General features: G+C 30.8%; 1 protein-coding gene across 1 annotated transcript in view; it reads right to left on the reverse strand.

Annotated features, from left to right (window-relative positions):
• The window catches only part of celf5a (cugbp, Elav-like family member 5a), a 327,723-nt gene that overhangs the window by 279,374 nt on the left and 21,693 nt on the right, over nucleotides 1-26,656 (reverse strand). Inside the window, exon 2 of the mRNA XM_073844616.1 lies at nucleotides 20,608-20,690. Within this exon, the coding sequence (XP_073700717.1) occupies nucleotides 20,608-20,690 (83 nt within the window). The remainder of the gene's footprint in view (nucleotides 1-20,607; nucleotides 20,691-26,656) is intronic.

Genomic DNA, 26,656 nt, shown 5'->3' on the forward strand with positions numbered 1-26,656 from the left:
TTTCAGTGTTATTTTTAACTTGAAGTAGCATATACATTTTATTTCTATTTTTTTTTCTTAAATTGTGTGAAAGATTTCAACAGTAATATTTCATATTTTATATATATATATATATATACATATATATATATATAATATGAAATATTACTGTTGAAATCTTTCATACAATTTAAGAAAAAAATAATTATATATATACACACACACACATACATTTTGATATATAATTTATGAATATTTCTCTTATCTTAATTTTTTGCATTTATTTACTTTTTTAATTATTAATTTAAGATTTTACTAAAATTATTTATTAATTGGGTTTTCAGTGTTTTTTTTTTTTTTTTTTTTTTACCTAATGTAGCATATACATTTTATTTATATATAATATATTGTTTATTTATTTATATATAATCAAAGTTGTTTTATTACATTTCTTGTATACATAAATACTTAAATTTGGGTTTTCAGATCTTTTTATTATTATTATTGTTATTATTATTATTATTATTAATATTATCATTATTAGTCACAAAATGTAGTATATAAATGCTATTTATAATTAAATGTTTTATTATTTCTTTTTATTGAATTGTTTACCTTGTTTGTTGACGTTGGTTTTCAATTCTTTGTATTTATTTACACAAAGTAGTATATAAATTTTATTTGTATTTTAAAAGTTTGTTTAATTTTATACATTTTCCTCAAATTACATGTTTTTAGTTATAGTGTTTTTTTTTTTACACAAGACAATGCCAAAATTCAATTTATATTTAAAAATGTAATATTTTATTCAAATATTTTGCTTAATTTAATTGAATTTGACACAAATTAATCTATACATTTTATTTGTATTTAAAATCTTTATTTTTTGTATTTTTACTTACTTAATATTACTTAATGCTTTTAGTTTTTACAGTTTAGTTTTTCAAGAGTACAGTAATGTAATTGATATTTAAAAGTTGGGACTAATTAATTAAATTTTACACAAAGTAGAAAATACATTACATTTGTATCTAAAAGTTTTATTTAATTTTTAAGAATTTACTTAAATGACTGTTGTTGTTGTTTTTTTTTGTTTTTTTTACACAAGACAGCACAGAAATGTTTTTGTTTTTTTTATTAAAAATTTTTAATTCACATATTTTACTTAATTTAATTTAATCAGCATTTATCACTTATTGGCCATAACATAGTAATTATCAATATATCAATATCAGTCACAATGCTAAGGAATGATCAGAAGACAAAAATACAACAACATATTTCAATTTGTGTTTCTTTTTTGCCTAAATTGTCATTTTTTTTGCTAAGAGGTGAATAGGCTATAATGAATATCTACCACAATATAACCTGAAAAAAATTCATTTCAACAATCACCCAGTAACATCACACCCAAACCTAACCCAAAAAATGACCCTGCTACAGTGCGACACTTCGTCTATTCCGTCGGCTCGTCTCCAGCCTCTAAAAACCTTCAGAAACGACTGGCCGCTATTTGTCTTTCCGGCATCCTCCCCACCCTTTCTCTCTAGCTACGATCTCGCTGGGCCGCACCTGCACTCACACACCGGCTAAGGGGACAGGAAGATAGATTGGCAGGCGGGAGATGTGGGTCTTCACCGGGGCCCTCGTTCAGCCCTCATTCCTCCTGTCCTAAAGCCAGACTCTTTCAGACAAGACCCAAGAGAGAGAGCAACGACTACAACTCCAGCTCGTGTACACACACATACACACACAAATGCGTTCCGCACGGCTAACCCAGATCACTTCGTCACATGACTCAATCCCATAGACGGCTGCTCGATGGTCCAGCCACAACCTGAAATAGACTAAAAATACCCAAATCAGCGCATTAATTTTTTTTTTTTTTTCCAAAAAACTCATACAGCCAACAAAAAAATAGCACTCGTGCCAAAAGAGCGCCTAACTAATAGTCCGCTTTGCAAGATTACTTTGTTTTTTAAGGCATTTTTCCATTACTATGAGGGTCATATTTGTAACAGAAGACAGAAACTGGCAACCTTCCCGGATATCTGGAGAACATTTAGGGTTCGAACGGGAAGCTGAACTCCACTTTAATCTGAAGCGTAAATTGTGCTTAAAAGTGAAACAGAAGGTAAGAAAAAGAAATTCCAGGCGAAAAGTTGCGGGAATGGGACCGTTCTCAAATCTGAGCCAATTAAGAAAAGCCTTGTCGGCAGTGCAGATAAGGAAGCCATTAGCTTGTTTATGTGTTGTTTTTGTTGTTCTTTCTCACAGGAACGTGCCAAAGTGCACTGCCAGCTTTTCACTAAATACCTTAAAATAAGCAAATGGCTCATGGGATGGGGAGGTTTGGCGAAACATCTGGCGAATCTAGCGCAGGGAGAAAAGAAAAGAAAAGAAAAGAAAAGAAAAGAAAAGAAAAGAAACATACATACTTCTAGGAATTATAGAAGCCCAATTATGCCATAATGATGCTTTGGTAAATCAAAATTTTGACATAAAAATAGCAAATTATGGCATTAATATTATGCCAAAATGCCAAAATTGAGATACAAAGTTGAAATTGATATTAAAACATAATTATGGCAAATATGACAGAGATAAAAAGCCATAATTATGAGTTATAAGTATATAAAAGTTGAAATTATGAGATAAACATTGACAAAATTGACCTTGTGACAAAAAAAAATCAACAAAAAGTTTAAATTATGACACACCAAGCTATAATTATGAGATACTAAGTTATAATTATGAGATAAAAAGTTGAAATTAGGAGATGAAAACAATTATGATAAGGTCAAAACTGAGATAAAGAGTTATGAAAAGTCCATTATGAGATAAAAGTTGAAATTATGAGATAAACCTTGACAACTCTGTTAAAAAAAATACATTTTAGACAGAAAGTTTAAATTATGAGCTAACATGATATAATTTGTATTAAAAATTGTCAAAAAGTCAAAACTGACATGCAAAGTAAAAGTTTGACATTAAAACATAACTGACAAAGAAGATTCTTAGATAAAAATTCATCATTCTGAAAAAAAAATTCTCTTAATTCCAAATTTTATTTCAGAATTATGAATTTGTATCTCTGAATTTTTACTTTGTCGATGTTTTAATTTCAGTTTTTACTTCGGATGTCAATTTTGTCAGTTTTGTTTTAATCTCATAATTTTGACTTTGCGTATCATAAATGTCTCTTATCTCATATTTGTCATAATTACGTTTTAATGTCAGTTTTTCACTTCATATGTAAATTGTCATTATTGTTTTTGTCTCATAATTTTGACCTTGTATCTCATAAATGTCTCTTTATCTCATATTTGTCATAATTATGTTTTAATGTCAGTTTTCCACTTCGGATGTTAATTTTGACTTTTCATCATAATTATGTTTTGATGTCCATTTTTCACTTCACAAAGTCAATTTTGACTTTTTGTCAAGTTTGTTTTTATCTTGTAATTTTGACTTTGTATCTCATAACTGTCTCTTTATCTCATACTTTGTCATAATTATGTTTTAATGTTTTCACTTTGTATATCAATTTTGACATACAAAGCATTTGTCAGTTTTGTTTTTATCTGATAATTTTGTCTTTGTATCTCATAAATGTCTCTTTATCTCATATTTGTCATAATTATGTTTTAATGTCAGTTTTCCACTTCGGATGTTAATTTTGACTTTTCATCATAATTATGTTTTGATGTCCATTTTTCACTTCACAAAGTCAATTTTGACTTTTTGTCAATTTTGTTTTTATCTTGTAATTTTGACTTTGTATCTCATAACTGTCTCTTTATCTCATACTTTGTCATAATTATGTTTTAATGTTTTCACTTTGTATGTCAATTTTGACATACAAAACATTTGTCAGTTTTGTTTTTATCTGATAATTTTGTCTTTGTATCTCATAAATGTCTCTTTATCTCATATTTGTCATAATTATGTTTTAATGTCCATTTTTTACTTTGTATGTCAATTTTGCCTTTTGTCAGTTTTGTTTTTATCTCAATTTTGAATTTGTATCTCATAAATGTCTCTTTATCTCATATTTGTCAATTGTTTTAATGTCAATTTTCACTTTGTATGTCAATTTTGCCTTTTGTCAGTTTTGTTTTTATCTCAATTTTGAATTTGTATCTCATAAATGTCTCTTTATCTCATATTTGTCAATTGTTTTAATGTCAATTTTCACTTTGTATGTCAATTTTGACTTTTTGTCAGTTTTGCTTTTATCTCAATTTTGAATTTGTATCTCATAAATGTCTCTTTATCTCATATTTGTCAATTGTTTTAATGTCAATTTTCACTTTGTATGTCAATTTTGCCTTTTGTCAGTTTTGTTTTTATCTCAATTTTGAATTTGTATCTCATAAATGTCTCTTTATCTCATATTTGTCATAATTATGTTTTAATGTCCATTTTTTACTTTGTATGTCAATTTTGCCTTTTGTCAGTTTTGTTTTTATCTCAATTTTGAATTTGTATCTCATAAATGTCTCTTTATCTCATATTTGTCATAATTATGTTTTAATGTCAGTGTTTTACTTTGTATGTCCATTTTGACTTTTTGTCAATTTTGCAGTTTTGTTTTTATCTCGTAATTTTGACCTTGTATCTCATAAATGTATCTTTATCTTATATTTGTCATAATTATGTTTTAATGTTTTCACTTTGTATGTCAATTTTGACTTGTTGGCATTTTCTTTTTTATCTCATTATTTTGACTTTGTATCTCATAAATGTTTTTTAATCTCGTATTTGTCATAATTATGGTTCAATGTCCATTTTTCACTTTGCATGTCAATTTTGACTTTTTGCAGTTTGGTTTTTATCTCGTATTTTTGACTTTGTGTCTCACATTTGTCATAATTATGCGTTAATGTTAATTTTTCACTTTATATTTCAATTTTGACTTTTTGTCAATTTTGTTTTTATCTCAATTTTGACTTTGTATCTCATAAATGTCTCTTTATCTCATATTTGTCATAATTATGTTTTAATGTTTTGCTTTATCTTGTAATTTTGACTTTGTATCTCATATTTGTCATAATTATCTCATGTTTGTCATCATTATGTTTTAATGTTTTATTTTTTTTTTCTTTGGTTGTCAATTTTGACTTTTTGTCAAATTTTGTCAGTTTTTATCTCATAATGTTGACTTTGTATCTCATAAATGTCTCTTCATCTCATATTTGTAATAGTTATGTTTTAATGTCAATTTTTCAAATCTCATGTCAATGTTTTTCTCTTAATTCCAAATTTAATGACTTCGAGACAGTCGAAATTGACATTAAAACATAATTTTGACAAATATGGGGTAAAGAGACATTTATGAGATTCAAAGTCAAAATAATAAAAAATAAAAACGAGATAAAACAAAACATTTATGTGGTGGAAGTGAGCTTCCATAATAAATACTATGGCAAATGTATATACTGTAAAAACTGTTTTACTACTTAGAGAAATACCATGGTACTTTCAATATCATGCTATATATTACTGAAATATATATGTGGTAAAACATGGTAAATTTTGGTAAATATCCAAAAAACATGGCCCTGATATACACTTACCAAGTCAAAAAGAAACAAAGAAAAAAGACTGTTAATTCAGCTTTTTCTCTTGTTTCAGGCATGTGGGGAGTGAAATCCCTGAGGATCACTCTAGTGCAATGGCTTTTTACTATGTACATTACACCCCTGTGCCATTACACACACCCAGTGTAACGCTGCAGTCATACGTCTGCATCTCTCCATTGTGGTAGAAGCCATAACAGGGGAAGCGGCACTATAAAACTTCATGAAGTGAGAAGCAGAGTCTCGTGTGCAGCTCCGCTGTGATTTCTCATATGACGGCACTGGAGACTTTCTATTCATCACACACTTCTGGCCATGTAACTGCATTACCACAAACCCCGGACACAAATATCCACCCATCAGAGAGCACCACCATCCACCGGCTCACTTCATTGTCAAGTCAATGAATCAGCGTATTTGAGAGAGAAACAGACAAATAGAGAGAGACAGGCAGACAGCAGGAAATATGCTCAAATTTACACATTTTCCAAGATCCAAAGGCAAACAAAGGCTGAAAATCATATTAGAGATTATCAGAGATGGAGAATCACTGTTTGCCTTGTAGACGAAAATCAACGGCTAAACAATAAAGGCGATTTGCTCTGCTATTGTTTGTGCATGCTACTTTAAAGCCATTTTTAGTCTGGTTACATAATATTTGACAATAGCGGCTGTGTTTATATGCTGAACACATTGCTTGTGACTTTTTGTTTACTCAGAATTAGTCTGATTTGCTGGTCTTGAGTAGCACAGGTATTTTGTAGCAATAGCCAAAAATACATTGTACGGATCAAAATGATCAATTTATCTTTTATGCCAAAAATCATTAGAACATTAAGTAAAGATCACGTTCCATGAAGACATTTTGTAAAGTTCCTAAAATAAATATATCAAAACGTAATGTTTGATTAGTAATATGCATTGCTAAGAAACTTCATTTGAACAACTTTAAAGGCGATTGTTTCAATATTTAGATTTTTCCGCACCCTCAGATTCCAAATATTCAAATAGTTATATCTCGCCGAATATTATCCTTTCCTAACAAACCATACATCAAAGGAAAGCTTATTTATTCAGCTTTATAGATATATAGATATATAGATATATATCAGATATATCTCAAATTTTCCCTTTTTTACCCTTATGACAGTTTTTTTGGTCCAGGGTCACATTTGTATCAAACTTTTAATCAGTATTTATTGTAAAACCATTAATTCACCTAAAAAAAAGTAAATCACAAAATACAAATAAATGTTAGTTTAATAGAAAAAGTAAATAATAAATGAATGTTCCTTTACAGTAAACATACAATGGTGTCCAAAAGCATGAAATGAAATGTTATTATAAATATAATACAAAAAAAACAGTAAAAGACAAATATAAAAATGATAAACTCTATTACAATAAAATATTATTGAACAAATATGTAAATAATGAGGTATTTAGTAACTTTTTAGTCAATAGTATATTTTAGTGTTACAACTATTTATTAAACTATAACAACACAATTATTAAATTGTATATATATATATATATATATATATAATAAAAATTGACATTAAACATTATTATGAAATATGATATAAAGAGACATTTGTGAGATACAAAATCAAAATTATGAGTCATAATTTGACAATTTCAACTTTGGCAATCATAATTGATAGTCAAAATTATGAGATAAAGCATTATTTTTTTTTCTTTTGTGTTGCAGAAGTGAGCTTCCACAATAAATACTATAGTAAATGTATATAAAAACTGCTCTTACTACTTATAAAGTATTACTATAAAAAATACAATTATAAAATAAAAATAATTGTAAAATATGCCTTTTTACTAGGTAGATACACTGTAAAAACGTTTTACCAGTTTCAACTTAAAAACTTAAGTTTAGGAGCTGCCTTAAAATGTTAAGTTAAATCAACTTAAGTCATTTAAACTCACAAGTTAAATCAACTCATTTAGATTGTAATAAGTTAAAATGACTTGTAGTTTTAAGCTGATTTAACTTAAAAACTTAAGGCAGCTGCTGAACTTCAGTTTTTAAGTTGAATCTTGTGAAAACTTTTTACAGTGAGGTAGTTAGGTAGGTAGGTAGGTAGATAGATAGATAGATAGATAGATAGATAGATAGATAGATAGATAGATAGATAGATAGATAGATAGATAGATAGATAGATAGATTGATTCTGCTTTAATGACAGCAGCGCTGATAAGTGACCTAGAAATAGTGCAGAATCTGAAATATTTCTTCTTCGTTGTACGTAATAACTTTTCCCTCGCTGCAAACTTCCTAAAACTTTCCGATTTAAATTAGATTTCGGGCCCCACTGTATTTATAATAGTCATGCCAATCACGCTCCATTAATTTGATTTGATAGGAGCGGCCGTCAGCATCTCATCACAGTGTTTATTCTGAGAAAAATATACAGCTTTGTCAGCACACACAGTGTTCACACTCTGGGTAACACCTCCTGCGTTCCTTACATATTTCATGTCCATCAAAAAGCTAAAAATGGTGCCTTGTTAGTTTACAAGAGTTGGCAATCACATTAGTTGCCGTTCTGTCATTATAACAAGACTGCACCAGGGTACACGCTTCCAAACAGGGATTTTCTCAACGTTACCATAGAAAGAAAACTTTTACGGTTCCCTAAAGGAACTTGCAGTAAACAGGTCTTAAAGGAATAGTTCACCCAAAAAATAGGCCATCTAAGATAGATGAGTAGATGTGTTTGTTTCTTCATCAGAACAGAACTGAAGAAATTTAGCAGTTTCATCACCAATGGATCCTCTGCAGTGAATGGGTGCCGTCAGTTTGGGAGTCCAAACAGCTGATAAAAACATCATAATAATACACAAGTAATCCACAAAAGCTGCGTGTTTGTCGTAAGTCATAATATTTTGAATGTCAATTTTTCACTTGCCTTTTGTCAATTTTGTTAGTTTTGTTTTTATCTCATAATTATGACTTCTCATAAATGTCTCTTTATGTCATATTTGTCAATGTTTTAATGTCAGCTTTTCATTTTGCATGTCAATTTTCACTTTTTGTCAGTTTTGTTTTTATCTCATAATTATGATTTTGTATCTCATAAATGTCTTTATCTCAAATTTGTCATTATTATTATAATTATGTTTTAATGTCAATTTTTCACTATGGATGTCAATTTTGATTTATAATTGTTTAGTGAATTTGTCAATATTTTGTCTTTATCTGATAATTATGACTTTGTATCTCATAAACGTCTCTTTATTTGTCAATTATGGTTTAATGTTAAGTTGTTTTACTTCTTATGTCAATTTTTACTTTTTTCAGTTTTGTTTTTATCTCATAATTATGACTTGTATCTCATAAATGTCTCTTTATGTCATATTTGTCAATGTTTTAATGTCATTTTTCACTTCGTATGTCAATTTTGACTTTTTATCAATTTTGTCAGTTTTGTTTTTATCTCATAATTAATATAAAATATCTCATAAATATCATTATTATGTCATATTTGTCATAATTATGTTTTAATGTAAATTTTTCACTTCGGATGTCAATTTTGATTTTTTTTTTTTATTTGTCAACGTTTTGTTTTTATCTGATAATCATGACTTGTATCTCACAAATTTCTCTTTATGTCATATTTGGCAATGTTTTAATGTTGTTTTTTCACTTCGTATGTCAATTTTAACTTTTTGTCAATTTTGTCAGTTTTGTTTTTATCTCATAATTATGACTTTATATCTTTATATATATATAATGACATTATTATGTCATATTTGTCATAACTGTTTAATGTCAATTTTTTGTGAATTTGTCAATGTTTTGTTTTTATCTGATAATTTTGACTTTGTATCTCATAAATGTCTCTTTATCTCATATTTGTCAATTATGTTTTAATGTCAATTTTTCACTTCGGATGTCAATTTACATTTTTTTTTATTGTCAATTTGGTCAATGTTTTGTTTTTATCTGATAATTTTGACTTTGTATCTCACAAATGTCTCTTTATCTCATATTTGTCAATTATGTTTTAATATCAATTTTGATTTTTTTTGTCAATGTTTTGTTTAAATGTCAATTTCGACAATCTCAAAGTCACAATATCATAACCTTTTCTCTTAGTTCCAAATGTAATGTCATTATGACAGAAATTTAACAGTTTCATCAACAATGGACCCTCTGCAGTGAATGGGTGCCACAAGAATAAAAGTCCAAACAGCTGATAAAAACATCACAATAATCCACAAGTAATCCAGATGACTCCAGTCCATCAATTAACATCTTGCGAAGTGAAAAGCTGCGTGTTTGTAAGAAAAAAATCCATCATTAACGCATTTTAACTTTAAACCATTGGCCAAAATTCGAGTTAATAATTTATAATAATGTTTCATCTCTCACAACAAAATCCACCAACATATCCAAAACAAGAACTGTTTCAAACGGCTTTTTCAGTGCGTATTTCTCTCCTAATTCAGATAAGATTACTTTTTACTGGACAAAATGCTTTGAAGTTAAAAACATCTTAATGACGGACTTGTTTCTTACAAACACACAGCTTTTAACTTCACTGACGTTAACTGATGGACTGAATTCGTGTTGTGGATTATTGTGATGTTTTTATCAGCAGTTTGGACTCTCATTCTGACGGCACTCATTCACTGCAGAGGATCCCTTGGTGATGAAACTGCTAAATGTCTTCAAATCTGTTCTAAAGAAGAAACAAACACATCTACATCTTGGATGGCCTGAAGGGTGCATAAACTTTTGACAAATTTAAATTTTTGGCTGAACTGTTCCTTTAAAATAGCCATGTTTGAAAAATACTATATGAAAAGAACCTTTTGTTACATGGATGACAAATGTTCATCATGGAACCATAGATTCCCAAAAAAGAGAGTAGGAAATAAAGCTTTTCTAGGATAGGAACTGGTGCTTTTTTTCTGGCAAAAACGAAAATTGGCCAGTTCACACGTCTTCCACTGACGGATGTGAGAACAAGCAACGGATCTAGGCGTAAAACACACACCTTAAATTACACCGGATTTACAGCGGGGCAGAGCCGACTCCGGAGGAGCAGGTGAATTTGCAATTCCAGCAGGGGTGTGGAGCCCCGCGGACAGCATGAGCTCATACACGCTGAAACCGCTCTCATTTTCTCCAATCGTGGCCGGTCTTCCTGCATAGACACATCTGTGAGCGTGCCCGATTTTTCACAGATGCAGTAGGAAAAATATACCTTTTATGTAGTTATATATTGTACGTATGCCCAGCCAAACTAGATTTTAAAATGCACAGCAGGGTTGACAGAGGTGTTGCGTGCGTGTCAAAACATTGTTTCCTTTTCCAGTCTAGACGGATGTATATGCTGGCATACTGCATCTAATTAAAAATAAACGTATAGCTTCGTGCTTTTGCAGCCGTGCCATAAATATCTTCACATATGTGTCCATGTAGATTTTTTTAATACATTTCGAATCTTCACTGTAACCTTGTTTGCGCCTTAAATCGCTGGATTAAAAGCAATTTAGATAGATTCTAAAAATGGTTAGCTGCTATAATGCAACAAATTCAATTTGCAGTTATGAATCATCTTTTTCACCAGCTGCTTGGAAACCGAGGCGCACGCTTTATATAAATACACTTAAAATACTGCTGAGATGAGTTTATGTTGCAGTTCCAAGGTTCTTGTTACCATTTTGCATTCATATGCTGAGTGACCTCAATAAAAATTTCCATGAAATCGAATTTTGATTTGTAATGGTACGTTTGGTTCTTCTTAGAATCATACATCCTTGCATAGTTAAAAAGTTAAAAGTAAGTGTACGTTTAATAGTGTGTTTAAATTATTATCAGTATTGTTGTTGTTTTGTTTTTGTTGCTATTAATAATAAAACATTTAATAATCATTTTCATTTTAATAATATACAAGTATTTTTATGTATTCATCTTTAATATCATTATTATTATCATTGGTGTTGTTGTCATTGTTGCTATCAATTATAAAAAAAATATATTTTTATTTTAATAATAATAACAATATCATAAGTACTTCTAAGTAATTTTTAACATTGTTATTATTGTTGTTGTTGCTATTAATATTAAAAACATTTATTAATCATTTTTATTTTAATAATAATTACAACCATTTCATAGGCATTGTTGTTGTTGTTAATATTAATGAAACAATAATATTTTTATTTTAATAATAATAATAATAATGTCATAGGTATTTTATGTAATCATCATCAACATTATTATTAATATTATTATTGTTGTCAATGTTGCTGTTAATAATATAAAAACTGAATAATATTTTTATTTTAATAATAACAATATCATAAGTACTTTTATGTAATCATCAACATTATTATTGTTGTTGTTCATGTTGTTGCTATTATTAATAAAAACATTTATTAATCATTTTTATTTTAATAATAATAACAACAATGTCTTAGCTATTTAAGGTATTTATCATCAACGTTATTATTTTTAGTATTATTAATATTATTAATAATATTAATAGTTGTTGCTATTAGTAATAAAAATAATATTTTAATATTTTATTTGTATTTATATTATATTTTATATTTTATTTTAAAGTATTTCTGTAATATTATTATTATTATTATTGCTGTTGTTGTCATTGTAAATAAAACATTTAATAATATTTTATTTTAATAATAATAATAACAATAACATAATTATTATGCATTTATCACCAACTATTATTATATATTATTTAATATAATATATTATTATTATTATTATTATTATTATTATTATGAATAAATAAAAATTATTATTTGTATTATTGTTGTTGTTTTCTTGTTGCTATTAATAATAAAAACATTTAATAATCATTTTTGTTAATAATAAAAACAATAAGTATTTTTTGTATATTAATCATCAACATTATTATTATTATTATTATTATTATTATTATTATTAATAATAATAATAATAATAATAATAATAATAATAATAATAATAATAATAATAATAAAAACATTTGTACTGTAAAATAGAATACCGAAATAAAATACTTTCATCTAAATAATAATTGTATTTATTAATAATAATAATAATAACAATATCATAACAAAAGTATTTTATGTATTCATTATCTACATGTTTACTACTACTACTACCACTAGTAACAATAATAATAATAATAATAATAATAATAATAATAATAATAATAATAATAATAATAATAAATTCAAGTTAAAAATTATTAAATTAAATTTAAAAGTTCAATTTTAGTAATTGTATTTTTTATTTATTTTTAATAATAAGTATTCAAGTAATAAATTAATTGATTTTTATTCAGAGCAAGGACTAAGCAAAACCCCATTTATTATTATTATTATTATTATTATTATTATTATTATTATATTAAATTTTTGCTATTTTTGCCTATATTGTAATAGGATAGTAGCTACATGGAGAGTTTCGAGTTTGTTTTATTTTGTTGCAGTCATAGACAAAATAAACCGATAAAAAGTAATCGTACTACTTCTAGCGCACACTTGCCAAATCAATTGTATATTTATTCATTCAAGCTTTATAATATTTCTCCACACATTTTGGATTATTTATACAGTCGTTTAAAGTTCTCAACTACAAAATGACTCAAAATGGCCATCTGGACACTGACCACACATACACACAAACAAAACCAACCACCCATCCCGCTACGCACAAACATACACAGATCGGCGCCGTTAGCCCTAGATGATCCTGACAAGCTGCCATGTATACATGGTGATGTTATCACCACATCTCGCACATTGCGGAGCTGATGTTCCTCAGAGGTCACTGATGAGGAAGCGCGCTATCAAGGCGGACAGCTGTCAGAACGCCTTCCTCGCCTTCACCCAACTTCCTCCTCCTGCTCCTCCTCTGCCTTAGGGTGTCCTCCGACTACTATAATGGGGCTCATATGTGCCCCCTGTCATAGCGATTCTTAGCAGTACGCTGAACTTGAAGGCTCTGTGAAATCCCAGCTGGAATTACACTGGGAGGATCTACGTTGTTTGATCGATCTTGGCAGTTGCTACATGTGAGATATGCTCTGGGGATGTTCTATCCAGAAAAACGTGACCGTTTACTCAACTGGCTATTGTTTCTTATGCACAAAAGCTAGCTAAACGCTATTTAGCCATCTACGATAACGTGTTATACTATGACGCAAAATATATCGGTATGATATCGGTTATTGGCCGGATATTTTATTGTGATTTTTTATATAAAGGTTAGAGTTAGGTTTTATCATGTACAGCTGCTAGCTGAGCGCTATTTAACCCCCTACGATAATTTGTTACAATATGACACACAATATATCAGTAAGATATCGGTTAATGGCCCAATATTGTACTGTGATTTTTCCACATTTAAGACTGTAACGAAGAATAATCCTCTGGAAAAATCCTAGAAAAACAGAATCTATAAATGATCAAGTTATCTGTGAAAAATTAATTTCTTAAATATTTATTTTAATAATGTTATAAAATATAAAAGTTAGGGTTTCTCCTGCACAACTGCTAGCTGAGTGCAATTTAGCCCCCTACAATAACTTGATAAAATATGAAGCACAATTTATTGGTATGATATCGGTTATCAGCCCGATATTTTACTGTGATTTTTTTTTTAAATATACAGGTTAGGGTTAGAGTTTCTCCTGCACAACGGCTAGCTGAGCAAAATTTAGCCCCCTACAATAATCTGTTACAATATGGCGCACAATATATCGGCATGATATTGGTTATTAGTCCGATATTTTACTGTAATTTCTTTTTAAATATAAAGGTTAGGGTTAGAGTTTCTCATGCACAACTGCTAGCTGAGCACAATTTAGCCCCCTATGATAATTTGTTAAAATATGAAGCACAATATATTGGTATAATATCAGTTATTAGCCCGATATTTTACTGTGAATTTTTTTTAAATATAAAGGTTGGGGTTAAGAGTCTCTCCTGCACAGCTGCTAGCTGAGTAAAATTTAGCCCCCTACGATAATTTGTTACAATATGACGCACAATATATCAGTACGATAACAGTTATCAAACCGATATTATACTGTGATTTTTTTTTCACATTTAAGACTGTAATGAAGAATTTTAAAAATCTGGAAAAATCCTAGAAAAACAGAACCTACAAATTATCCTTAGCAAATTATCTGTAAAAATTATTTACTATTTATTAAAATAATTTCATAAAATATAAAGGTTAGAGCTAGGGTTTCTCATGCACAGCTGCTAGCTGAGCACTATTTAGCCCCTCATAATAATTTGTTACAATATGACAATATATCGGTATAATATCAGTTATCTGTCTGATTTTTTACTGTGATTTTTCCACATTTAAGATTGTAATGAAGAATAAAAAAGAAAATCTGGAAAAATCTTAGAAAACAGCATCTACAAATTATCTAAAATTTTCTGCAAATAAAATATTTACTTAAAGGTTAAGGTTAGGGTTTCTCATGCACAACTGCTAGCGAAGCGCAATTTAGCCCCCTACGATAACTTGTTACAATATGATGCACAATATATCGATACGATATTGGTTATCAAACCAATATTTTACTGTGATTTTCCACATTTAAGATTGTAAAGAAGAAATTCTGGAAAAATCCTACAAATTATCTTAGTAAATTATCTGCAAAAAAATATTTTCTTAAATATGTATTAAAATACTTTTTTAAAATATAATCCTTAGAGAGGGTTAGGGTTTCTCATAATTCATCATAATTTGTTGCAATATGATTCACAATATATCGGTATGATATTGTTTATTGGCCCGATATTTTAATGTGATTTTTCCACATTTAAGACTGTAATAAAGAATAAAAAGAATATTTGGAAAAATTCTAGAAAAACAAAATCTACAAATTATTTAATAAAATTATCTGCAAAAAATTTTTTTCTTAAATATTTATAAAAAAAAAATCAAATAAAAAAAATAATATATATATATATATATATATATATATATATAAAGGTTAGGCTTAGGGTTTTTTCATGCATAACTGAGTGCAATTTAGCCCTGTACAATAATTTGTTACAGCATGATTCACAATATATCGGTACGATATCGGTTATCAAACCGATATTTTACTGTGATTTTTTCACATTTAAGACTGTAATGAAGAATAAAACAAAATCTGGAAAAATCCTAGAAAAACATAATCTACAAATAATTTTATCAAATTATCGGCAAAAATTTGTTTTTCTTAAATATTTATTTCAATCATTTTTTAAAATATAAAGGTTAGGGTTAGTGTTTCTCATGCACAGCTGCTAACTAGAATCTATGGAGATTCTAGAAAAACAAAATCTACAAATTATCTTATGAAATTATATTTTTTTTAAACATTTATTTAAATAATTTCTTTAAAATATAAAGGTGAAGTAAACATTGCTCTTTTTTTCTTGCACAGCCCAAAATAACACTAACAAGAAAACTAACAAAAACAAATAAAAGTGACAAAAGAACATCAAATTATTAAAAATATACAAATAAAAGCTAATTTTGAATTTTAACGGAAACTATAATAGTATATAAATAACACTGGAGCAAAAGCCTGATCATCTCCGCTCAAGGTTTTTGCTAAGAGGGACGGTCAGTCAAGAGTTAAGGACAAAACACAAGCATAAATAACTTATAGATCCTCTCTGAGAGAACCCTAGTTTACATGAATTACTCTGTAGCCTCTGGCAATCTGCATATCAAGCAGGATTTAGCAAACAAACAACTGGCATATCTACTTACCATCAACGCAGCGAGGTGGGGGTAGTTGGGGAAAGATTTAGGGATAGGCTATATGGCCAAGACTCACCGCAGTCCACTTTAGCAGATATACGCGGAGAAAAGAGCGTGTTCACGAACCACATAATTTTAAAATAGACTATTTGTGGTTTACCTATAATGTTCTTAAAGGAACAGTTCACCCAAAATGAAATTTCTGATATCATTTATTCACCATCAAAATTTATTCTTCAGTGAAACATGAAAGAAGATCTTTTAAAGACCAAAGGCAGTTTCGGTTCCCATTGGCTTCCAATGTATAGACCAAAAATACAGTGGAACTCAATGGAAACCTAAACGGTTTGGTTGCCAGATTTCCTCAAATGCATTCAGTTTTGAAATAACACGAGGGTGAGAAAACAATGCTAAATCAAATTTGGGGGTGAACTGTCCCTTTAAGAAAAAGCCCTGAATAATTAGACCACTTTCAGGTTCACCTGACCCAGATTGGACACATTTCTTTGGGGGTATTTAAGACATGTTCTTGTGTTGGAAAATATCTAGAGCGCAACCGAATGAAGGATTTTGTGATGCTTTTTTAAAATGTGACACGCTGATTTAAAAACTCCCCCAAAACACGTGCGAGACATGATGCAACAGCCAAAGATGTCTGTTTAAATGTGTACGGCTACAGATGCATTGTTTTGAACGTGTTAAATTTAGAAGACGCACCTTTTCCTGAGAGGATTTTACAGTGCAAAACTGAAAAACCTAACGTGTGCCACACTGTCAGCATGCTAATTAGAGCACCACCGCTGAAATATTAAAACCAAAATATACATATACGACAAAATATGAGAGAGGAACTAGTCAACCACCATGTCCTATTCCTAGCAGGCAAACACATGCACATAAAACACGCCTGTAGTTCTCAGAGTCTTCAACAAACACCTACTACCTTATTTGCAGTTGTCTCAGGGGATGACAACACGGGTAAGTGAAGCTGATGCAATGATGTCACACATGCAGCAAGTCTGTGTACATGTGCGTGCGTGTGTTTCTCTCACCCGGCAGTGCGATGGGGAAGTTGTGATATATTCTCAACAGGCCTGGATGACATGTGTCACATTCTGATTGCCCCCTCCTTCATCTTTTTTTTTTTCTCCTTTCAGGCTCAAATGTTCTCCTGGGGCTAGAAGTATGTGTGGGTGTGGGTTTGACATAGTGGCACTAAATCGAATGTTGGATACCACTTGTCATTGGCTTTTCATTTGAAACTTTTTACTTCTGAAGCTTCTTACGTTAAGGTTTCAATGGTCAGCAACCTTAGACATCTCTGAACGTGTATATTATATTTCATACTTCAGATTTCGTGAGCCTCTGTAATACCAATGGATGAATAAAATCGAACCATCATGCAAAATTAGAAACAAGAGGAAACATAAAATACTACGAAATTCCAAAATTCTGCAAATTATCCAACATTTGACTTAAATTTCTGATTATATAATTAATAAAAAGAAATGGTAATTAAAAAGAAATAAAAAAGCAATTTCACTATTAATGATTTTGGTACAATTAACCACAAACAGTAATCTGAAGTTGTAGAAGAGTATAAAGTAAAAACAAACGAATAAACTAACAAACATATAATCAACAAATAATAATAATATTCAACAAATTTCCTGGCACCCGTTCAAAGACATTGTCATTATTTTGAGGTAAAAAATAAATCAATCAATAAATAATAACAATTTTGCTTTAATAAAAACACACAGTAAAAAACAAAAAATACTATTAGCAAATAATATCATTACTCAAAGGCACAAAATCAATGTTGTTAATTGCAATGTTGGAGCATTTTTTTTTTCATCTGTGATGCCAAATTAATAGGCAAACAAATAATAAAAAAATGACATGGTCAACCAACAAATTTCCTGGCACCAGCTCAAAGACACTATCATTATTTGGAGGTAAAAAAAAAAGGCATAAAAGCAATATTCCTGGTGCTATATTTCCATCTGTGATGACAAATGAATAAACCAAACAAACAAGTAATCATATAAAATGTAATGTAAAAATAAAAAAGCAGTAAAATATAATAATTTATCAAATAAAGCAAAGCATAGAATATAAAAAAAATCTAAGCTAAAAAATGCTATGTGTCATTATTTAGAGGTCCAAAACAAAAACAAAACAAAAAATGCTAAAAAACAAATAATATCATTATTTAGAGGTCCAAAACACAGCAAAGAAAAAACTAAACTAAAAACAGTATATAATATATAATAATTTATCAAATAAAGCAAAGCATAGAATAAAGCAAAACAAAAAGCAAAGCGAAGTAAAAAAAACAAAGCTAAACAAAAAAAAAAAAAAAAAAAAAAACAACAACAACATAGTCAAACAAAAAAATTCCTGGCACCAGCTCAGAGACATAAGAGAAATAAAAAGGCATAAAAGAAATATTCCTGGTGCCATATTTCCATCTGTGATGATAAAATAATAAACAAAACAAACAAGTAATCATATAAAATATAAAAAGTAAAATCTAATAATTTATAAAGTAAAGCAAAGCATAGAATATTTTAAAAAATCTAAGCGAAAAACTAAACAAAACAAAAACAAAAAATGCTATAAACAAATAATGTCATTATTTAGAGGTCCAAAACAAAATAAAAAACACAGCAAAGCAAAAAAAATGCCATAAACAAGTAATGTCATTATGTAGAGGTCCAAAACAAAACACAACAAAGCAAAACCAAAAAACAAAACAAAACAAAAAGCTAAACAAAACAAAATCGCTACAAACAAATAATGTCATTATTTAGGTCCAAAACAAAAACAAAAGACAGCAAAGCAAAGCAAAAAAAAAAAATAATAATAATAATAATAATAATGCTATAAACAAATATTATCATTATTTAGATGTCCAAAACACAGCAAAGAAAAAAACTAAAAATACTATAAACAAATGTTATTATTTAAAGGTCCAAAAAAAGGCACAAAAGCAATACTTCTGGTGCCATATTTGCATCTGTGATGACAAATTAATAAACAAAACAAACAAGTAATCATATAAAATGTAATGTAAAAGTAAAAAAGCAGTAAAATATAATAATGCATTTTTAAAAATCCAAGCGAAAAACAAAAAATGCTATAAACAAATAATGTCGTTATTTAGAGGTTCAAAACAAAATAAAAAACACAGCAAATTAAGCAAAAACAAAACAAAAATCTAAACAAAACAAAAACGCTATAAACGAATAATGTTATTATTTAGAGGTTCAAAACAAAAGCAAAAATGATAAACAAATAATGTCATTAAGTTCAAAACAAAACTAAACAAATATCTAAACAAAAAATGCTATAAACAAATAATGTCATTATTTAGAGGTCCAAAACAAAACACAGGAAAGCAAAGCAAAGCAAAACCGAAAAACTAAACAAAAACAAAATTCTAAACAAAAACGCTATAAACAAATAATGTTATTATTTATGTCCAAAACAAAAGACAGCAAAGCAAAGCAAAAACAAAAAAATTAAACAAAAAAATCAATATATTTATATATATAAAAATATATTTATTATACATATCAATATTTAGATGTCCAACACAGCAAAGAAAAACAAACCAAATAGCTAAACAAAACAAAAACAAAAAATGCTATAAACTAATTTTATTATTTAAGGTAAAAAAAAAGGCACAAAAGCAACACTTCTGGTGCATCTGTGTTGCTCTCTGTGCATCCAAGTTGCCTGCAGGTTACTTCAGGAGATGTCTGTCTGGCAGCACAGTAACAATATGTCATTGTTATACCATTCACCATGGCTGTGTACGGCCGTGAAGACTACTGTCGGACCTCCTTGTGTGTTTTGAGCTTTGAATGTTGTTGCAATTGCCAGCCATCATCGGAAGCACACAACCCTCAATGAAAACGCTCTTGCTGCACCCCGCTATGTTTATTTTTGTGCGTCTGGAATACTTTTGTGCAACTGGGCAACAATGACTCACTGGCTTTTTGCGTAAATGGAGCAGTTTGGAAAAATTGAGAGAACAAATGAATTGACATTTGCTATCACTGCATCCCCAAGCCCCGCGCTGAAAGCATTGGATCAATGCTTGCAAATGTCCCCGGGGAGAAGTACCATGAAACGGCTCAAAGCCTGATCTTAAAAGGCAGGGTTATCGACTGATTTCTGCTCCAAAGGCTTTAGCTCTCTGTCTAAAACATACGACTTTAGCTTTGACTGGCACGGTGGCCCTCTTAAAGAGGTGAGGCGAAAGGCTGGCAGCGGACTTACCCCCGGCAGTGTCTTCTGTTCGTGGAGGGCGTTCTGGGCTTTGATGGCCGACTCGCGGGCGCAGTAGGTGAGGAACGCGCAGCCTGTGTGACAAAGAGGAAAGGAGACTTTCAATGACTTGGATAGACAGTGGTCTCCAACTCAATACTGCCTGATATCGACGGGTGGCCAAAGTCATTTCAAGTAACCAAACAGCTTCCTGGAGCAACTAACAGTGGTCAGACAATCAGGACAAAAGCATTTACATTTATTCATTTATTCATTTACACCACACACTTTCATGCAAAGTGACTTTCAAATGGGAAATACAAATGCTGCTTAAACCTACCTAAGCTGGTTATGACTTGTTTGCTAAAAATTGCCCAAAACCAATTCAAAATCAAAACTAGCCAACAGATCAGATAACCAGCTTAGTCTGGTTTAAGATGGCTTTTTCCAGCAGACTTACCAAATTTTAGATGGTGCAAAATATACACCCAGATAGCACATGTATGTCTGCAAGATGTCTGTTAAGGATCACTTCATCTGGAAAGCATCTACTGTGTACAACCATCTGATTTTTCTCAGTTTTACTTACATTCTAAATACATTTTCTAAATGTTTATTTGACATCTGATCGGAAACATCCTACAGATGTACTGCAGATGAGCCAAGTGACTTTCAAATGAGCTTTTTCAAGCATAATTTAGGTAGAACAAAGCATTTGCCAGGTTTCCATCCAAAGTTGGGAATCTAAGCGTAAAATATTGGCTAAAACATTTGCGAATAAGCACTGTTTCCATCCAACGAGTCAAAGAGCAAAAATCACCATGTTTGGAAACGCGCTTTTGGGATGTTGCAGTTTAGCAATCACTTTAAAAAAACATGTCTTGCAGATGTAAATGCAGATTTTAAACAGATGTCTCTGTGATGTAGGTGAGAGGTTTTGGCGCTGACTTGGTTTCTTGAAGTGGTCTACAACTTCTGCTTTCAGAAGATTTTAAAGATTTTTCAGCTAATTGGGAAAAGGTTGTTTGGTTCCACCATTGAGGAACAGTGAAAGTGAAGGGTTTCGGACAAAAAAAAAAGTGTCCAAAAAACTAAACATTAATCAAGCAATAACATCTGTGCTCTCTGAACCTCAGAGTTTCCTGAAAGTTACTTTTTGGCATTAGTTCTATCCAACTTTTCCTTCAATGTGGAAGTAAGTCTATGGGTGAGACTTCAGATTCATTATCCGCTATAGGGAAATAATGAGAAAAATAACAACGTGCAGTGTAGACAGACTTTAGCTGTTGTGGCAGGACACGGCGTAACTGCACCATGGTATTGTGGCAGAAATGTATATATTATATTTTTAATGTAAATATGAATTAATGGAAGTATCATTTTGTTAAGGAAAAATGATTGGAAAAGTGTAAAGAATTCAAAAACATAGTCATGTTTGGACCATAAAGAGTAGTTTAAAACCACAGTTAATGGTCTGGTTTCTAACTTTCACTTAGGAGCAAAAATCTGCCTTTAAATTTAAAAGAAATAAAGATTTGAAATGTATCATGATAATTATCGATATCAACTGATATTAAGTTCTTAAGGTTTCTAAAGTTCTGAAGGCTTCTGCAAAAAAAGCCCTTAAAAAGTGCTTATGGCATATTTGCATCCGTGCTGCCAAATATGTTGATCTTGGTACCTCAGAGTTTCCTGAAAGTTACTTCTTGGCTTTATTTATTCACTTGCTTCTAGAAATGCTGTATGTCTTCAGTTTTCAGAAGACTGTGATGGTTTCTGAAATTTGGAAGAAGGTTGGTCAATTCCACCACTGAGGAACAGTGAAAGTGAGGTTCCTTGATTGATTCACTTACCACACCTGAAAATAAATCTGGGAAAGCGACTTTACACTCTTAGAAAATAAAGGTGCCTCACAATGCCATGAAATTACCTTTTTTGTCTAAATGGTTCCATGAAGAATCTTTAAATTCACCTTTCTGTTTCTAAAAGAAAAGGTTCTTTGTGGTGAAAGAAGGTTCTTCAGATTCTAAAAAGGTAAGAAATGCATGGTTCTTTAAAAACCGTTGACTGAATGGTTCTTTGTGGAACTAAAACATGGTTCTTCTATGGCATGGCTGTGAAGAACCTTTTAAAGCAACCTTTATTTTTAAGAGTGTAGGTAAGAGGCTGCAGAGCCAAGATGGTCCTGTATGCAAGCATCACAGCAGAATCACAGACCCAAAGGAAGACCAGATGCACTGGTCCTCATTTAATTCAAAATTCAAGTCCACCCACAGCATTGTGTTCCTATCGAGTATCAACGCTCGCCAGCACAGGAAAAACGAGCCAGCACAAAGCCTCCGCGTCCCTTACAATGACAGGGCCAGAGGTGCCGTGAGGAGTCCCTGCAGACAAGCTAAATACAGACAGTCTATTTTCTAACATGGGGGAGCCTGTCCAGTCCGCTTTACACTGTGTGTGTTTCTGCGTACGTGTGCTGGTGTGTGTGTGTTTGAGCAAGTCCATAGATCAGCCAGCCGTCCCTGTCTCTCGGCCGGCTGGAATAAGCCCTGACTACCCTTGACACCCTGACAGAGAGGCGAACAGTGGCGGAGAACTAGGAAGAGAAACTTTGAGTCTCTTGGGTCTCCAGACAGAGATGCGAATTCATAAAAACATGCACATATACACAACCGATTATATAATCCTTCTGCCGCAGGTTATCAGAGAGCAGACTTTGCAAGAAGAAGATCTCTGAGCCCATTAGTTTTTGTGACATTACCAGTGCAAACCGGTAGACGCATTTACAGTAAAGCAAGTCTCGGATTTGCCCGATATAACAGACTCGCTGGCAACAATCAAACTGCGATGTGAGGATCACAGTTTTGTAGATGTGAAAGTAACTACAAAGCAGTCATTCGTCTCGCTTTCTCTGCCTTGTCGCCTTCTCTTTCTTCGCCCATGTTCAACTGCACCAGAATAAACACTGTGTGTTTACTCCTTAAAGATGAAGTGTATCTTTAAACTAATATGTCACCAAACAGAATTGCTCGAATTGACTGTCTCAAACAAGTTCCCAAACACTCTACATTCTAGAGGAGCGCGAGATTTGTGCGGTTTGGAAAAAAATGGTATCTCGAAATTTACTCAAAAAATAATGTTTTGCTTGTTGTTTTGTCCTGGTACCTTGGCTGGTTTAGGCCAGATATATAAATAGATAAATAAATATCACACCAAAACCACCAGTAAAACCCCTTAATGAGTGTGAGTACTTGAATAATTATTTCAAATGATTCATTCAAAACAGCTAGAAATTAAGCAAATGTCTTTATGAATGGATCACTTAATCATTGGCTCCAATTATTTGTTCAAAAATGGATTTATTCAGGAATTAATGAAACACCACAGTAGGGCTGTCACCAGTGATTATTTTGGTAATCGAGTAATCAGATGATTCTAATAATTTTTTTTTGTGATAATACAAATAGACCCAAGCAAACAATATATTTGAAAATGGCAAAATACATATATAATAACAATGAGGCAAATATAATTTGTTTAAATAAAGCATCAAAAGTAATCATATGGTTTTATTGAACAAAACTGTTAAAATACATAATGTATTATAAACAATGTATGCTACATTATGCATTATAACAAATGACTGCAGAGGGCGCCAACAACCTGATGATTGTTTTTACACTTTACAGTGCGATGTAATCCTTGTTTAATATTTTCCTTGTTAAATTGATCTTTAATATTTGGACACTTCTTTATGATGGAAATGCTACAGCCACTGTCATTTCTTGAACAAAAACATTTGGACATCAAAATATGCAAACACATATTGAAGGTTTAAACTTATTTTAAAGTCACAATGAACAGTTAGCATATTTAGAAAGATAATGATGTATTCTCCTGTACTGGCATAGGTTTATAAATGATTTTCCCATATAAACCTGATAGAATGGTGCACATAGTTTCCAGATGAATGTTATAAGCAACTCAGGCTACATTTACGCTAGTGTGTTTTTGTTTTAAAATGCATAACTTTTGCTACGGTTGTGCCTGTCATTTACACTGCTCCAGCATTTTTGACCCTTGAAAAAGGAAACCTTTGAAAATGCTGCAGACTCTATTTTGGTTTGAAAACTTTGGTGTTGCATTTCAGGCTACGTTTACACTAGTGCGTTTTTGTTTTATAACGGCATTTTAAAATGAAAACGATCCTTGTCTACACTGGCGTTTTCACTGTGTTTCAGAAACTATCACAACCGGTGCCTTAGAGTTTCCTGAAAGTTACTTCTTGGCTTTATTTATCACTTGCTTCTAGAAATGCCGTATGTCTTCAGTTTTCAGAAGACTGATAGTTTCTGAAATTTGGAAAAAGGTTGGTCAGTTCCACCACTGGGGAACAGTGAAAGTGATCGTTTCTGGAGGTTCCTTAACGGCATTTCTAGAAGCAAGTGATAAATAAAGCCAAAAAGTAACTTTCAGGAAACTCTGAGGCACCAAGTTGTGATAGTTTCTGAAACATAGTGAAAACGCCAGTGTAGACGAGGATCGTTTTCATTTTAAAATGAAAAACCCATGTCACATGACTATTCAGGCTGCATACGTCAGCAAGGACTTAAGAGAAGGACTTATTTAAGAGAAGTAACTAATATAATTGACTGTTATTCCTTGGGGTGTAAAAATACTGTATTTTTTTCTACTTGCCAATTTAACAGGTACTTTTCTTAAATGGGCTTCTGAAATGAAACTCAACTACTGAGCATGACGTTTACACTGAAACACGACCCCAGAGTTTTTAAACTAAAACGGGGTCTGCAGCAATTTTTAAAAAAAGTCTCTATTTTTGAGGGTCAAAAATGGCAGAGTAGTGTAAAAGACAAGCTTTTACAACTTTTCCTGAAAGTTACTTCTTGGCCTTTTTTATTAATTTGCTTCTAGAAGTGCTGCATGTCTTCAGTTTTCAGAAGATTGTGATAGTTTCTGCTATATGGAAGAAAGTTGGTCAGTTCCACCACTGAGGAACAGTGTCAGTTTCTGAAAGTTACCTTGATTACAAAAAAAAAAAAAAATAACTGTAGAAAAAGCTGTGCGTTTTAAAATGAAAAAGCACTAGAGTAAATGTAGACCAGTGTAAACAGACCAAAATGGAGATTTTGAAATTGCAAAGTGAAAAAAAAAAAGAAATTCCAATATTTTTACACCCCAAGGAATAACAGTCGATTTTATTACAGTTACTTCTATTAAACAAGAGAAGATGACGTATGCAGCCTGAATGGTCATGTGACATGCATTTATGGTTGTGTAGTGTAGATAGAGATCGTTTTTGAAACGCAGTGAAAACGCCAGTTACTGTAAATAGAGCCACTCTGAGATGCACGTTACCTACACGCATATAAATAAAGCACATATTAAACCCGCAGCACGTGTATTTATTTAATTGAATAACAGCCTTTGTGAATTACCAATAGCACTATGCTTTGCAGCTTAGAAAACAGTCTAATAATGCTTTTCAAGGATTCGTGTCAGTATGCGCCACTTCCGGTATTTTGCTGGTTAATCAACATGCAATCAAGGATTTTTTTTATCATTAGGTGCTCAAATTTAATCAAGGAATTATTTTTGTTTGACAAAACAGAAAAAAACATGGCAAGTGTTTAAAATGTACCTCGCTTAATATGAATTTATTGTTTGTTAAACTGTTGTATAAAATCAATAAGTTTGCAATTGTGCTCACACACCGATATTTCAGTCTGAACTCATTGCACTTCATACATATTTGTGACCCTGGACCACAAAACCAGTCTTAAGTCGCTGGGGTATATTTGTACCAATAGCCAAAAATACATTGCATGGGTCAAAATTTTTGATTTTTCTTTTATGCCAAAAATCATTAGGAAATTAAGTAAAGATCATGTTCCATGAAGATATTTTGTAAAATTCCTACTGTAAATATATCAGAATGTAATTTTTGATTTGTAAAATGCATTGTTAAGAACCTAATTCGGAGAACTTTAAAGGTGATTTTCTCAGTATTTTGATTTTTTTGCACCCTCAGATTCCTGATTTT

The sequence above is a fragment of the Garra rufa genome, chromosome 7 (genome assembly GCF_049309525.1).
Source record: "Garra rufa chromosome 7, GarRuf1.0, whole genome shotgun sequence".
NCBI lineage: Eukaryota > Metazoa > Chordata > Actinopteri > Cypriniformes > Cyprinidae > Garra > Garra rufa.